Source organism: Bos grunniens, chromosome 5 (assembly GCF_055505025.1).
Source record: "Bos grunniens cultivar Pamir isolate PY7600 chromosome 5, Bosgru_T2T1.0, whole genome shotgun sequence".
Classification (NCBI taxonomy): Eukaryota; Metazoa; Chordata; class Mammalia; order Artiodactyla; family Bovidae; genus Bos; species Bos grunniens.
In genome coordinates, this window is record NC_141169.1 from 57709155 (window position 1) to 57722643 (window position 13489).

The following is a 13489-nucleotide window of genomic DNA, read 5'->3' on the forward strand; positions in this document are numbered from 1 at the left end:
CACAGGATTTTATTTATATTTTGAGAGATGGAAGTATTGAGATCATTTGAACTACCCTGAAGATGGCTTAAGCCTAACATTTAAATAATCTTTTCAGTATTTTCCACCTGAATTGTAGATTCTTATATTAAAGGTCCAGGATAGGACCTGGTAGACATATATGATGATGTGACAGCGGCATCATCACTGTTAGGATAGCAGCATTGCTCTTTTTACTGGGCTTTTGGAGTTGATATTCTGGAAACAGTAAAAACAAGTTCAGTGTCATTGTCCTTTTTTTTGCCCCTCTGCTTGACTGGTTGGCTCCTTTGAGTTGCTTTCTGACTGGCTTGACTTGACACTGATTTTTAAGTTCCCCTTTCTTCAACCTTTGTTTACCTAGATTCGGGCCTGACAGAACAGTAAATTGGTTTTCCCTGTTGGAAATTAAAACAATAAAGGAAGGAGAAAGACTACTCCTGTTTCTTTGGACTCTTTAAGAGAAGTTGATTTTTGAGATAGCTGTGGCTTCATTCGATGTGATTGATCAGAAAACTGAATGAAGTAAAGCTTTCATGTCCTTTTTGTAAAATGGATGTATTTTTCTCTCAGAAGTGGATTTCTGAATATTGACTTTGTTGGTTTTTTTTTTTTTAAGCCTCTCTGTAGAGGAGAAAATTTGAGATGTAGAGAGAACTATGTGGGCCGACCTCAGAGTCAGTCAGAAATCTAGAATGCCCTGCGAGGCTCATCTTGCAGTCTTGTGGTTCTGGAATTGGGTGTTGCCAAGGGAGAAGCAAAGCTTGTTAGGGTTACTGTGTCTTGCTCCTGTTGACCTTTCTTCTCACCTCTGAAGAGGTCTGCTATATTCTTTTACTAAAATAATAAAATAGTTAAAATAATGTGGAAGTTATTCCAATAACTGGTATGCTGCTCAGTCTTGTGTGAGATGTGTACAGTAAGGCAGTAATGTCAGAAATTTTATTTCCTATGACATAGAGTGACTTATAAAACTCTTGAGGATTTTGTGGGGCAAGTAATCTTCTGGATTTGTTTCTTAGGATATGAATGTTCTCATATACCTCATAGCTCAAGATTATACTTTCTCAGCATTGTTGCACATGGGTCAGAGGGACCATTTTTCACCATCTTGTTGTTTTTCATAATTCTGATCTATAAAATTATAAATTTATAAAACCTGCTTCACTAAACGGGATCTTTACCCTGCCTTCTCAGCTCAGGTGTTTTTTTGTTTGTTTGTTTGTTTTTTGAAGAAAGGGGTGAAGTCTGACTGTTAGAGCTGAAATGGAGAAACAGAGCTTGAAAGGGAAATAACCTTGTTACAGCCTCTGGAGTGTGGCTTTTAATGTCCTGCAATTTTAAAGGCATTTCCAGTTCTCTGGTGAAGTGACCAAAGCAGTGGCAGAAACCTAGCCTAGATTGTTGGTATGTGGTTCCTTTATTCAGTCACCAAAGATTTTAAAACCTGCTATATACCTTGAGTGTTCAGTTAAATCATTCTTCCCTGTTTCTAGGCCTTATTTTCTGCATGAGACATCTGTCTAAAATATGTCAAGATTTGGGGCCTTTCTTCCCTCTAGAAGAGTTACCTCTATGAACAATGAAACTGAATTTTTTGTGTTCCTACTATTCTCTGAGAATGGTAGGAGCAAAAAACCTATTCTATATTGGATGAGTAAATTGATAGTAACACGAAAAGATAGGTTTATTCGTTCATTTGCTTAATCTACAGTTTCAACAAATATTTCCTTTCATTTTTTTATGTACTCAGCACTAAATTAAGTGCTGGAGATATAATGGTAGAACTAATACCTGGTTGATGCTGTAGAACCTACATGTGTGCTCAGTCGTCAGTCTTGTCTGATTCTTTGTGACCCCGTGGACTGTAGCCTGCCGGGCTCTCGAAGTTCATGGGGTTTTCCATGCAATACTGGAGTGGGTTGCCATTTCCTACTCCAGGGGATCTTCCCAACCCAGAGATTGAACCCATGACGAACTCTTGAACTGGCAGGTGGATTCTTTACCACTGCGCCACCTGGGCCCCCTAGACCCTACATGGTATAGAAGAAATAAGAACAGAGAACAATCATCTTTGTGTTCTGTGCAGCTTGGACATGGCAGTTGTCTTTGAATAGCTTTCCTTAGTATAATAACCTTCCTTCTTTCATCTTCCTTCTGCCTCGCTGTCCTGACTAGAAAAGGGAGGTTAAGGAAAGGACATTATAAGAGAATGATCCTCAGTCAGTATGGCTATAGTCTGAGTCAGCATTCCAAGGGAAGTCAGTTACCAGTGCTGTCAAAATGGACTATCCTGACAGGAGAAGAAGGCATGTTGATTTTGTGGCTTGACACTTGGAACTCTATTGGTGGAGGAAGACAGCCTAGCCAGGGAAGGGGTTTTTAGATTTGAAAGGCAAGTCATCCTTGTTTGCAGCATCAGGCATTGGGAATAGTGAGAACTTTTGGATCTTCCCCAGAGAATAGGATAGGAATGGGAAATGAGGCTGCTTTTGTATTAGAGCAGAGTTTTTCAACCTTGAGCAAGAGCCAAATAATCCTTTGTTGTGGTGGGTTGTCTTGTGTATTACATGATCATTAGGAGCATCCCCAATGTCGATTTCTTAGATACCAATAGCATATACCTTTCTCCATAACTAAATGTCCCCTGGTTGGGAACCACTGTATTAGAGTATGGTGGGTGAATCCAGAGATATTCAGTGTTCAGAAATATCATAACATGCACCATTACAAATCTAAAATGTAGTCATATGATTTATTTACTATACTGCAAGATTTACATTCACCGTTTAGTAAAGACAGGTGTTTGAAATCTCTTCCTAGGCCCCCATATTAGAAATCTCTCTGGAATTTTAGCATTCTGTATGGGAAGAATGAAGCAAAAAGCTGCAGGCATTGCTCAAGGGTCCAGCTGGGTGGTGTTGATGTGTCTTGTTTGGGGGTAGGTAGCCTCAGAGGTCTGAGTGTTGGTGTTGGTCAGGGCACCTGCAACAGTGTTGAAATTTGCAATGTTTATTTCAATACTTTGTGCATTGTCAGCCTTTTTCTGTTAAAGCCGTGTCACAGGTCCACAGAGTAGTACCTCTTCAGTTGCAACTGAGAGAAAGAGCAGGCTGTTTGGCCATGTGGCAAGAGCTTTACTGCCTCAAGCTTAAGGGGCAGTGTCCCTCCTTTAACTCTTATAAATGAAGCTTAAAGGCTCTTAAGAGATCCATTTACATAGTACTGGGACTGGGCTGGGTGCTGGCCTGATTGTACTTCCTGGTCAGGAGAGATGTCTACTATTCTGGGAGTTGGGCACTAACTGATTTCCTTTTTTTATTTGGCCAAAATCCTGTTAGTTCAAAGGGAGACACTCTCCTTTGCTTTACTGTTCTCATTAGCTCTAGATGGGAAGACATGATTTACCTTCAGGCCTCATCGTGAAAATCATCTTGGGTAGAAAGGTTAAAATAAAATACCTCTGATTTTATTGCTGAGAGTACCTGCCCACATTTTCTTTGCATTCCTGTACTGTGGTGCCATATTTAAGTGACATCTGAAATTAAAAGGCGCTTGCTCCTTGGAAGAAAAGCTATGACAAACCTAGACAGCATATTAAAAAGCAGAGACATCACTTTGCTGACACAAAGGCCCATATAGTCAAAGCTCTGGTTTTTCCAGTAGTTGTGTACGGATGTGAGAGTTGGACCGTAAAGAAGGCTGAGCAGCGAAGAATTGATGCTTTCGAGTTGTGGTACTGGAGAAGACTCTTGAGAGTCCTTTGGATAGCAGAGATCAAACCAGTCAATCCTAAAGGAAATCAACTCTGAATATTCATTGGAAGGACTGATGCTGAGGCTGAAGCTCCAAAACTTTGGCCACCTGATGCAAAGAGCCAACTCATTGGAAAAGACCCTGATGCTGGGAAAGATTGAAGGCAGGAGGAGAAGCAGGTGACAGAGGATGAGATGGTTGGATGGCGTCACTGACTCAATGGACATGAATTTGAACAAATTGGGAGATAGTGAAGGACAGGGAAGCCTGGCATGCTGCAGTCCATGGGGTTGCAAAGAGTTGGACACGATTGCGCGCTGAACCACAAAAGTATACAGTGAGTCTGGCTGGCAGGATCATCCCTGCTTTTGTAATATCTCTCATAGTAGTAAAATAGTAATGGTTTTAAAGTAACTTGTCAAGGTCACACAGCTAGTGGTAGTAGAGCTGGAATTAGTACCTAAAGCCCACTGTTGTTCCACTGATCTCACTGCACAGCACAGAGTATTTTATGTTTCTTTCTAGGAAGTTTCTTATAAATGAAGTGATTGTGGTACTGGTGACCCCTCAGTAGAGGCTGCTGGGGAAATAGACCTCAGGCACTAGATAACTTCTCATTCCTTTTACTTATCTGATTTCTGTAAGCCATCCATTTATGCTTGCTGCTGCTGCTAAGTCGCTTCAGTAGTGTCCAACTCTGTGCGACCCTATAGACGGCAGCCCACCAGGCTCCTCTGTCCCTGGGATTCTCCAGGCAAGAATACTGGAGTGGGTTGCCATTTCCTTCTCCAATGCATGCATTCATGCTAAGTCACTTCAGTCATGTTCCACTTTGTGCGACCCTATGGACAGCAGCCCACTAGGTTCCTCTGTCCACAGGATTCTCTAGGCAAGAATACTGGAGTGGGTTGGCATTTCTTTCTCCCCGTTTATGCTTATTAGTATATAATTTGTGACACAGGAAATGGTATACTGTCCCAGACTAGCAGAGATGAAAAAGTCACTAGTTTCCTCATGGATTCAAACAGAAAAAGGACAACTAACTGTGGCCTATCATTGAGTGGGAGAATATAGTCCAGCAGATATAGGAGAGAAGATGTGTGTCTCACACACCCCAGCAGATATGTGGCTGTGCATAAAACTGGAGGAGTGGAGAGGTGGGGATCAGATGAGATTGGCTGTCATCTGATTATCAAGCATAGCATTTCTAGACTTGTATAATGAATTACTGAATATCCTCTCTGTGATGTAAGTTTGTTTATAGCTTTGTTTATTATTATTTTGGCTGTACTACCTGGCTGGAGGGATCTTAGTTCCCCGACCAGGGATTGAACCCAGGCCCCAGTAGTGAAAGTACCGAGTCCTAACCACTAGACCAGCAGGGAATTCCCTGTGATGTACGCTTTCCCAGGTGGCTCAGAACCTGCCTGCCAATGCAGGAGATGTGGGTTTGATCCCTGGGAAAATCCCTGGAGAAGGAAATGGTAATCTACTCCAGTATTTCTGCCTGGGAAATCCCCTGATGAACAGAGGAGCCTGGTGCGCTATAGTCTACGGGATCGACAATCCATGGGGTCCCAAAGAGTTGGACATGACTTAGTGACTGAGCATGCATGCAACCTAGGAGATAGAGGATGAACTTTTCTTCCTTAATGTCTTTCATTTTGGAAGGATCACTATTCTCACAATGCTTATTTATCAGACTGTTAGTGCTAAGGAGTGGCCTTTAACTATAGGGAAATCTTGGAGGGCCCTGAGGTCTTCTCTGTAGAGACCCAGTTTCTTCATTGATGCCTAGCAAGTTTGGATCTGCTGCTTATTTTAGAATGAAGATAGGAAATCCTGTATGGAAAATAAGTTTATCCTAAAAACTTTTCGTTCCTTAAATTGACAAAATACATTGGCTTTTATTTTTCAAATTCTAGTTAAAATTGATGAAGGTGGAGACAATTACAGTATTAAGCATGGAAAATCTTATAGCTATCATACCATATGCTATACTGGGTTTTTGTTTCATGCTCAGGTTCTTAGGTTCACCTAATGGTGGCCGATTTGTATTATCTAGCATGTTCAAGAATATGGTTCTTACAAACCTTGGGCAGTGGTCTTATATATTCTTAACTAATTTATTCATTCTTTAAAAAGCTTTACTTCTGGTTATTTTATTTTATTTTTTTAAGAAGTTATTAAAAAAAAAAACCTCACCTAGGGGACATCCCTGGTGGTCCAGTGGTTAAGACTCTGTGCTCCCAGATTTGACCCCTAGTCAGGGACCTAGATCCCACATGCACAACCGAATAAAAACAAAACAAAAACTGTAACCTAGGACTTCCCAGGTGGCACAGTGGATAAGATTCCATCTGCCTGTGCAGAGGACATGGGTTCAATCCTGGTCCAGGAAGATTGCACATGCTGCAGAGCAACTAAGCCCGTATGCCACAAGTGTTGAAATCTGCGTGCTCTAGGGCCTGCAACAAAGAGTAGCCCCCACTCTCCGCAACTAGGGAAAGCCTTCTCGCACCAATGAAGACCCAGCACAGCCATAAATAAATAAAATTATATATTAAAAAACACACATAACCTAGGTCTGCTTATTATTTCATCTTGGGAGCTTGATAAATCTTTCTACCTGAATTCTTCTGTCCTTTTTCAAAATGTAGTAACCAGAGGAGTTGCTTTTTCTGTATCACAACAGATCATGTCTCTCACAGGTCAAATTAGTATGTGCTAGTATATCCTAAGAATCTGATTGATGTGTCAGACTTTGCCAATAATCCTAGCTTCTGTTTCCTATCTTTCTTCCTTTTTCTCTTTGCTCTATCAAAGGTAAATTTACTCTTTAAAAAAAAATTGTTTGTTTAATTTTTATGAAGATCTATTTATTTTCGGCTATACTGGGTCTTAGTTGCCACACACTGACTTTGTTCAGTTGCAGTGAGCGGTGGCTAGTCCTTGTTGTAGTGTGTGGGCTTCTCATGCGGTGGCTTCTCTTGTGGAGCACAGACTCTGGGGCGGTCACGCTCAGTAGTTATGGGGCACGGGCCAAGTTGCTCCACTGCATGTGGGTTCTTCCTAGACCAGGGGCCAAACCCATGTCCCCTGCATTGGCAGGCAGATTCTTAACCACTAAAGTTCCTCAAAATAATTTTATTTATTTATTTATTTATTTTTGGCTATGCTGGGTCTTTGTTGCTTCAAGGGCTTTTCTGTAGTTTTGTACAGAGGGGGCTACTCTGTAGTTGCAGTGTGCGGGCTTCTCATTTTGGTGCACGGGCTCTAGGGTTCATGGGTTTCAGTAATTTTGGCTCCCTGGCTCCAGAGCACAGGCTCAATAGTTGTGGCGCATGAGCTTAGTTGCTGTGTGGCATGTGAGTTCTTCCTGGACCCGGGATCGAACCCATGTCTCCTACAGTGACAGGCGGGTTCCTTACCACTGAGCCACCAGGGAAGCGCTAAAGATAAATTTATTCTAATCAGCATTCCTACTAGTATATCACCTCATATTCAGTAGAGGGTAAAGAACTTTTTAACCATATTTCTCCCCAATGAGCCACTGCATTTTACAGTTTAAGTACCTAGCAGTTCTCTCAGTGACCCTTTACATTTAAGCCACAAAACCAAAACATGGGGAAGTAGTCATAACAAAATACTGTTCTTTAGTTTTCCAGCTCTGACACTTTTCAGAGCTATGTTCTTGAGAGCGTAGGATTTCCCATGAAAAAGGAGTAGAAGTGTTACTTGATGATTTGAATTTTGCCATTATGATCAGCTTTCCTGAAATGTGTGCTTTTCAAATTCCTTTACTCAGGTAACTATACTGTCTTCTGATGTCTGAGGCTATAGATAGGATAACATGAAAATTAACTCAACTATAATAATAAAACATGATATGTATTAAATATACATTTTCTGCCAACATGTCCATGCTTTCCTGTCAAAAGATGGCTTTGGGAACCTTCTGTAGACCTTGAGAATGGGACTCTGACCTTAATTGAGGGGGAGAAAAAAGGATGGAGAATGTTTGATTGAGGGCTAATATCTTAACACAGAGGGGTAGCCTGGGCTGGGGGTTAAAAGGGTGGAGCTTATACTGGGGAAAGACTCCTCCAGGCAGCTATTTTGGTTTTTCTCCCTAACTCTTTGTATCTCTACCAGGCTGATTTTTTAAAAAATGCTTTCTATAGGGTCATTGCCCAGATTGAACGTGAACGTGAAGTCACTCAGTCGTGTCCAACTCTTTGCGACCCGATGGACTGTAGCCAACCAGGCTCCTCTGTCCATGGGATTTTCCAGGCAATAGTACTCGAGTGGATTGCAATTTCCTTCTCCAAGGGATCTTTCTAACCCAGAAATCAAACCCGGGTCTCCCGCATTGTAGACAGACGCTTTACCATCTGAGCCACCAGGGAAGTCTAGATTAGGAGTATATTTCCTCTTCCTCTTCTCTTTTTCTTCAACCCCTTTTCTCCCCACCACTCTGCCCTGTCCAGTACTTATATAGGAGAAGGGTAAGTAAAGTAGATGGAAGGGTGGGGGCATTACTTCTAGAATATTTCAGGTGACATAACCTTGTTTAACCGCTAGTATTTTTTTCCCCTTTCTCTCCCCTCCTACAGAAATGGAGGCAAACGACCATTTTAACTTTACTGGCCTTCCCCCTGCACCTGCTGCCTCAGGACTGAAACCCTCTCCTTCCTCAGGGGAGGGGCTCTACACTAACGGGTCTCCCATGAACTTCCCCCAGCAAGGGAAAAGTGAGTGTGAGGGCCATGTGGCCTGGGAGGGAGTGGGCTTCATTTCTTTATAGTAGATTGATGGGATCAGTGGGCTCGCCTCTGGGTTGGCTATTTCACAACAGCTCTCTTTTATGTCAGGTAGGAAGGGAGGAAGTGAATCCTCAGAACTCCAGCTGCTGGAGAGAAATCAAGCTTCTTAGAGCAAGTTCTAGGGGGTTTTGGAAGAAACACTGTTAGTTTTAAGGTTGGAAGAGATTAGAAGAATATACTGGCCTTTTCTTATTAGCTTGTTCTTCTGTTAGCCCTGTTCCCTGGCTACTGCCCCAAAGTGGTGAGGTGGCTACTGCTTCTGATAACCAGGTTGCACCCGTGAGAAAGAGATAAAGGGCCAGTCCTCTGAGAAACTGTTTTTAGAGGTTGGAGTAGCCGCCCCTAGGACTGGAGGTAGAGGGGTTGGGTGAGGGTTGGGATGTGTTTGCTTTTTAGTTTGTGCAGCGGAGAAGAGGGCGGATGCTTGAAGTGCCTGTATCACTTCCTGTCCTTGTGGATAGAAGAGAGGGACAGGGGGAGTTTTAAGTTTACCTACTTCCCCAGAGAGAAACATCTGTAATTCCAGACGGAAGTGCTGCTGCCAGGATCAGGTCTTTCCCTGGATTTGGCTTATCAGTTGCTCTCAGCAGTGGCTCTGCCAAGTACCTCTCTACTCTTGCCTTGGTTTCAGTCAGGTACTTTATGCTTGGAAGCAGGGGGAGCTCAAATGCGTCCCTGCTTCCTTGCAGCAGAAAAATACTGCCCCAGGCTTATGCTTAACCACCACTCCCTCCTCTCTTCAACCAGAGGGTTGCAGATAGAAACTCCCCCACCTCCCCTGAAGCTTCCTTAGTATTTTGGTTTCTTTTATTCGGTTGCCCTCCAGTCCAGAGGCTGCCATGGGTGTTGAAAGCTGAAGTCTGCAGTACTGGTCATGCAGAGATTCCCCTCGGTGCCTATTACCCTGTGGGGTACAGTGCCTATGGGGAGGGGCCAAGTCCAGTCTCTTCTGAGCTGGGATCTTGCTGCTGTGGTGACTGCAGATTCTATTCTTAGCCCAGCACAAAGTGCTGGATCTGCATGTGCCAGTGAGGTGGAGGCTGTCCCTTCTGGTGCCACCGTGGGGCCAAACAGGCACTGGGAAAGGCAGGGGGGCGGGGGAAGGGAAATGGAGAATTCAGTCATGCCACTCCAAGGGAAGAATTCCTCCAGGGAATGAGGGTGGGGAAGAATGCAAGTCACTGTAGGGATTCTGCAAACAGTTTCATTTAGAAAAGAAAAAAAAATTAAAAAGCCCTGAGCGTCAGCAGCAGCCATCTCCCTGCTGGTCGTTTCTGTAGTAGGCCGGGAGAGTTCCCCAACCCCCTACTCAGCAGCCTCAGCCGCAGTTGCTAAGCTTACATCCAGGAGCATCTGGGTTTGGTGTTCCCTGGAGACCAAAAAACTGTAAATATAGTAGAGGGGGAATCCCCCACCCCTTCACCTTTACTTTTTCTAGTCAGTGCTGTTCCTTTAGAAGAATTGGTATTGTTACTTGCATACATATCTGAAACTGACCCTTTTCCCTCCTTCTCTGCCAGGTTTGAATGGGGATGTGAATGTTAATGGCTTATCTACTGTATCTCACACTACTACTTCAGGGATTTTGAACTCTGCTCCCCACTCCTCCAGCACCTCACACCTCCATCACCCCAACGTGGCCTACGACTGTCTCTGGAACTACTCACAGTACCCATCTGCCAATCCTGGCAGCAACCTCAAGGACCCACCCCTTCTCTCCCAGTTCTCGGGGGGACAGTACCCACTCAACGGCATCCTTGGGGGCAGCCGGCAACCTTCATCCCCAAGTCACAACACTAACCTTCGGGCTGGGAGCCAAGAGTTCTGGGCCAACGGTACCCAGAGTCCCATGGGGCTTAACTTCGATTCACAGGAACTCTATGATTCCTTTCCCGACCAGAATTTTGAGGTGATGCCCAATGGACCCCCTAGTTTTTTCACCTCCCCACAGACTTCTCCTATGTTGGGATCCAGCATCCAGACCTTTGCACCCTCCCAGGAGGTAGGCAGCGGTATCCATCCTGATGAGGCAGCAGAAAAGGAACTTACTTCCGTCGTGACAGAGAATGGTGCTGGCTTAGTAGGCAGCCTGGAGCTGGAAGAAGAGCAGCCAGGTATAACTCATGTGGGTCCATGAGCTGGGTTGGGAGAGGGAAAATGGGGCTGTCGGGGGCAGTGGCTTTTTGAGGTGAGGAAAACTTGTCTTTCCAGCTCTCTGCAGTGGAGGCTGATTTGCATGTTGGTGATTAGCAGAGCCAAGTGGCTGGTGTTTTTGTGGCAGCAGCACCAGCTCGAGAGTGGGAGTGCAAATTATTTCAAGCTCATGCAGAGCTGCTGGCCTGGAGAGGGCAGGTGGGCGAGCCCGAAACAGCCCCAACAGACACCCTGCATCAAGAAAGGCTTCTTCTAAGATATAGGAAGGGGTTGGAGCATCAGCAAGAGGCAAAGAGGCCAATTTGATTTGACTGTGGCAGAGCCAGACTGGCTGCTAAAGTGGGCTGAGCCCTAAGTAGTGATTGGCACATGAAGGAGGGAAGGAATAGGCAGAGCATACCATTCTTGTCTACTCAGTCTCCTTTCTTTTTTGTTGTTCTTAGCATTGGTGCATGTGCAGTCCCTCTCATCTTTTCCCTCAGAATATAATTTGCTATTGATTCCAAGTACAAGGGATGACCACCCTGTAAAGTCACAGGATGTTTTCTCTAACACCTGTTCCCACTGAATGGGGGAAAATAGCTGAAAACATGATGGGTTCTTGTCTCAGACCCCACTCTTCTTTTCCCTTTTTATCTGCTGTAAGATCTTACACATCTTTGTTTAATCAAAGTTCTTGGTATTTTCGGTACCCAACATAGAACTGGCACCCATAAATGTTGAAAGAATGATCATCTGTCCCTCTAGCAAAGATTGCCTACTATAGCTGACTGAACCCGTTGAAGGCACTGACTTTGACTTTTGCCTTCTCCTGGGGTATCCTAGAACTAAAGATGTGTGGCTACAACGGCTCCGTCCCTTCTGTGGAATCATTACACCAGGAGGTCTCAGTCTTGGTCCCTGATCCCACAGTGAGCTGCTTAGATGATCCTTCACATCTTCCTGATCAACTGGAAGACACTCCAATCCTCAGTGAAGTCTCTCTTGAGCCCTTCAACACTCTGGCACCGGGTAGGCTTGGAGATTGACTCCCTTCAACGTATCCATGCAGAGGGTAACTGACTTATACCACCTAGAAGAGATAGTAAGCCAGGGAAAGTATTTGGGAATTTGGGCCCCTGGGGCCCCCAGATGATCCTGGCAGATCACAGTTTCATGCCACTGGCCTGACTGTGCCAATTGCACTCTGAGCTGAATTGGATCATTTCCCACGTTCTCTCCCAGTGTTCCTTTTGGCCAGGAGCCCTGGATAGGGACTTCTTACAACACAGTTGGGCTATTTGGGTTCTCACTAACTGGAAAGAAAACATTACCTTTTACCACACTGTTTTATGATAGATACTAGAATTTGGTGTTGGTCTATGGGTTAATAGAACCATTGCCTTTCCTTCCCTAATACTAGAAAGAACCTTCACCCTGTAGGAACTAGAATTGGATATTTTCACACTAATATTTCTTAAATCTCACTTGCTGATTTTCTACCCTTAAAGAGCCAGTGAGTGGAGGACTCTACGGTATAGATGACACGGAGCTGATGGGTGCAGAGGACAAGCTGCCTCTGGAGGACAGCCCTGTAATATCTGCCCTTGATTGCCCTTCCCTCAATAATGCCACTGCCTTCAGTCTCCTGGCAGATGACAGTCAAACTTCAGCCTCTATTTTTGCCAGCCCCACCTCTCCACCTGTCCTCGGGGAGTCTGTTCTGCAAGGTGAGTGAGAAAAGCTAGACAAAGTCCTTGACCTAGGAAAAGGTGAAAGTACAGGCCTTAGGGCTGGGAGATCTATGAGAACACTTTGCTGGGAGCTAAGGGGTCATGGGATGGTGTATGGTGGGACTGAAAAAAGGCATTCTGACTTCTTCTCTGTGCCCAAAAGAACTTGTGGGGTAAGACTTGGAGTTTGCAGGAGAAAGGAACCCAGAGGCCTTTATTGGCTCCAGGTGAAAGGTATTCACACAGTGAGAGCAGCAGCAGTTTTGCCCTTTAACCTTCATGAATGATAGGGGAGGACAGCCAAAGGCTGCTTCTCTTTTTCCTATCCTAGGGGAAAGCCCTTGAAGTAACCTTGCTTAACTTAGTCCAGGTTTGTCTGAGTAGATTCTCTTATTTTATAGGGTCATTTTTCCTTTATCCATCCTGTCCCTTTGTATTCTAGATAATAGCTTTGACCTGAATAATGGTAGTGATGCAGAACAGGAAGAAATGGAGACTCAGGCTTCAGACTTCCCACCTCTGACCCAGCCAGCCCCTGACCAGTCATCCACTATTCAGCTACATCCAGCAACCTCGCCAGCAGTCTCACCAACAGCCTCCTCAGCAGTCTCCCTGCCAGTGTCTCCAGCAGCCTCTCCAGAAATTTCCCCAGCCATCTCCCCAGCAGCCTTCCCAGAGGTCTCTCCAGCCTCCTCAGCAGCCCTCCCACCAGTCTCCTCCGAAGTCTCCTTGACAGCCTCCCCAGTGACCTCCCCAAAAGCCTCCCCTGCAGCTTCCCCGGCAGCTGTCTTTCCGACAGTCTCCCCAGCAGACAAGGATATCAGCAGCGTCCCTGAAACAACTGCTGACCTGGAAGACACCACTGTAGAAGGAGTCCCTCCCTCTGGTAGCGGTGAGTCTCTAGATTCTGTTCCACCCCTGACTGGTTCCAGGGAAATGTATCTGTCTCATTTAGCATTTAGCTCCTTCTCACTGACCTGTTGTTTCAGTATTTTGCTTGACCTCTTAACTTGGGTATCCCTG

At 44.7% G+C, this 13489-nt stretch overlaps 2 protein-coding genes across 11 annotated transcripts in view; one reads left to right on the plus strand and one right to left on the minus strand.

Annotated features, from left to right (window-relative positions):
• The window catches only part of BAZ2A (bromodomain adjacent to zinc finger domain 2A), a 35047-nt gene that overhangs the window by 7534 nt on the left and 14024 nt on the right, over window positions 1-13489 (plus strand). For 8 of the 10 annotated variants that reach the window (XM_086400493.1, XM_086400497.1, XM_086400495.1 and 5 more), the window contains 5 exons: window positions 8391-8528; window positions 10121-10714; window positions 11580-11765; window positions 12245-12463; window positions 12909-13358. In XM_086400493.1, coding sequence (XP_086256619.1) covers window positions 8393-8528; window positions 10121-10714; window positions 11580-11765; window positions 12245-12463; window positions 12909-13358 — 1585 coding nt within the window. In that variant the 5' untranslated portion in view covers window positions 8391-8392. Of the gene's footprint in view, window positions 1-3681; window positions 4112-8390; window positions 8529-10120; window positions 10715-10811; window positions 10953-11579; window positions 11766-12244; window positions 12464-12908; window positions 13359-13489 lie in introns of those variants that run through there. The other 2 variants (XM_086400496.1, XM_086400499.1) reach the window with 2 other exon arrangements.
• The window catches only part of RBMS2 (RNA binding motif single stranded interacting protein 2), a 103377-nt gene continuing 92642 nt past the window's right edge, over window positions 2755-13489 (minus strand). Inside the window, exon 14 of the mRNA XM_086400561.1 lies at window positions 2755-3003. The gene's annotated coding sequence lies outside the window, so the exon portion shown is untranslated. The remainder of the gene's footprint in view (window positions 3004-13489) is intronic.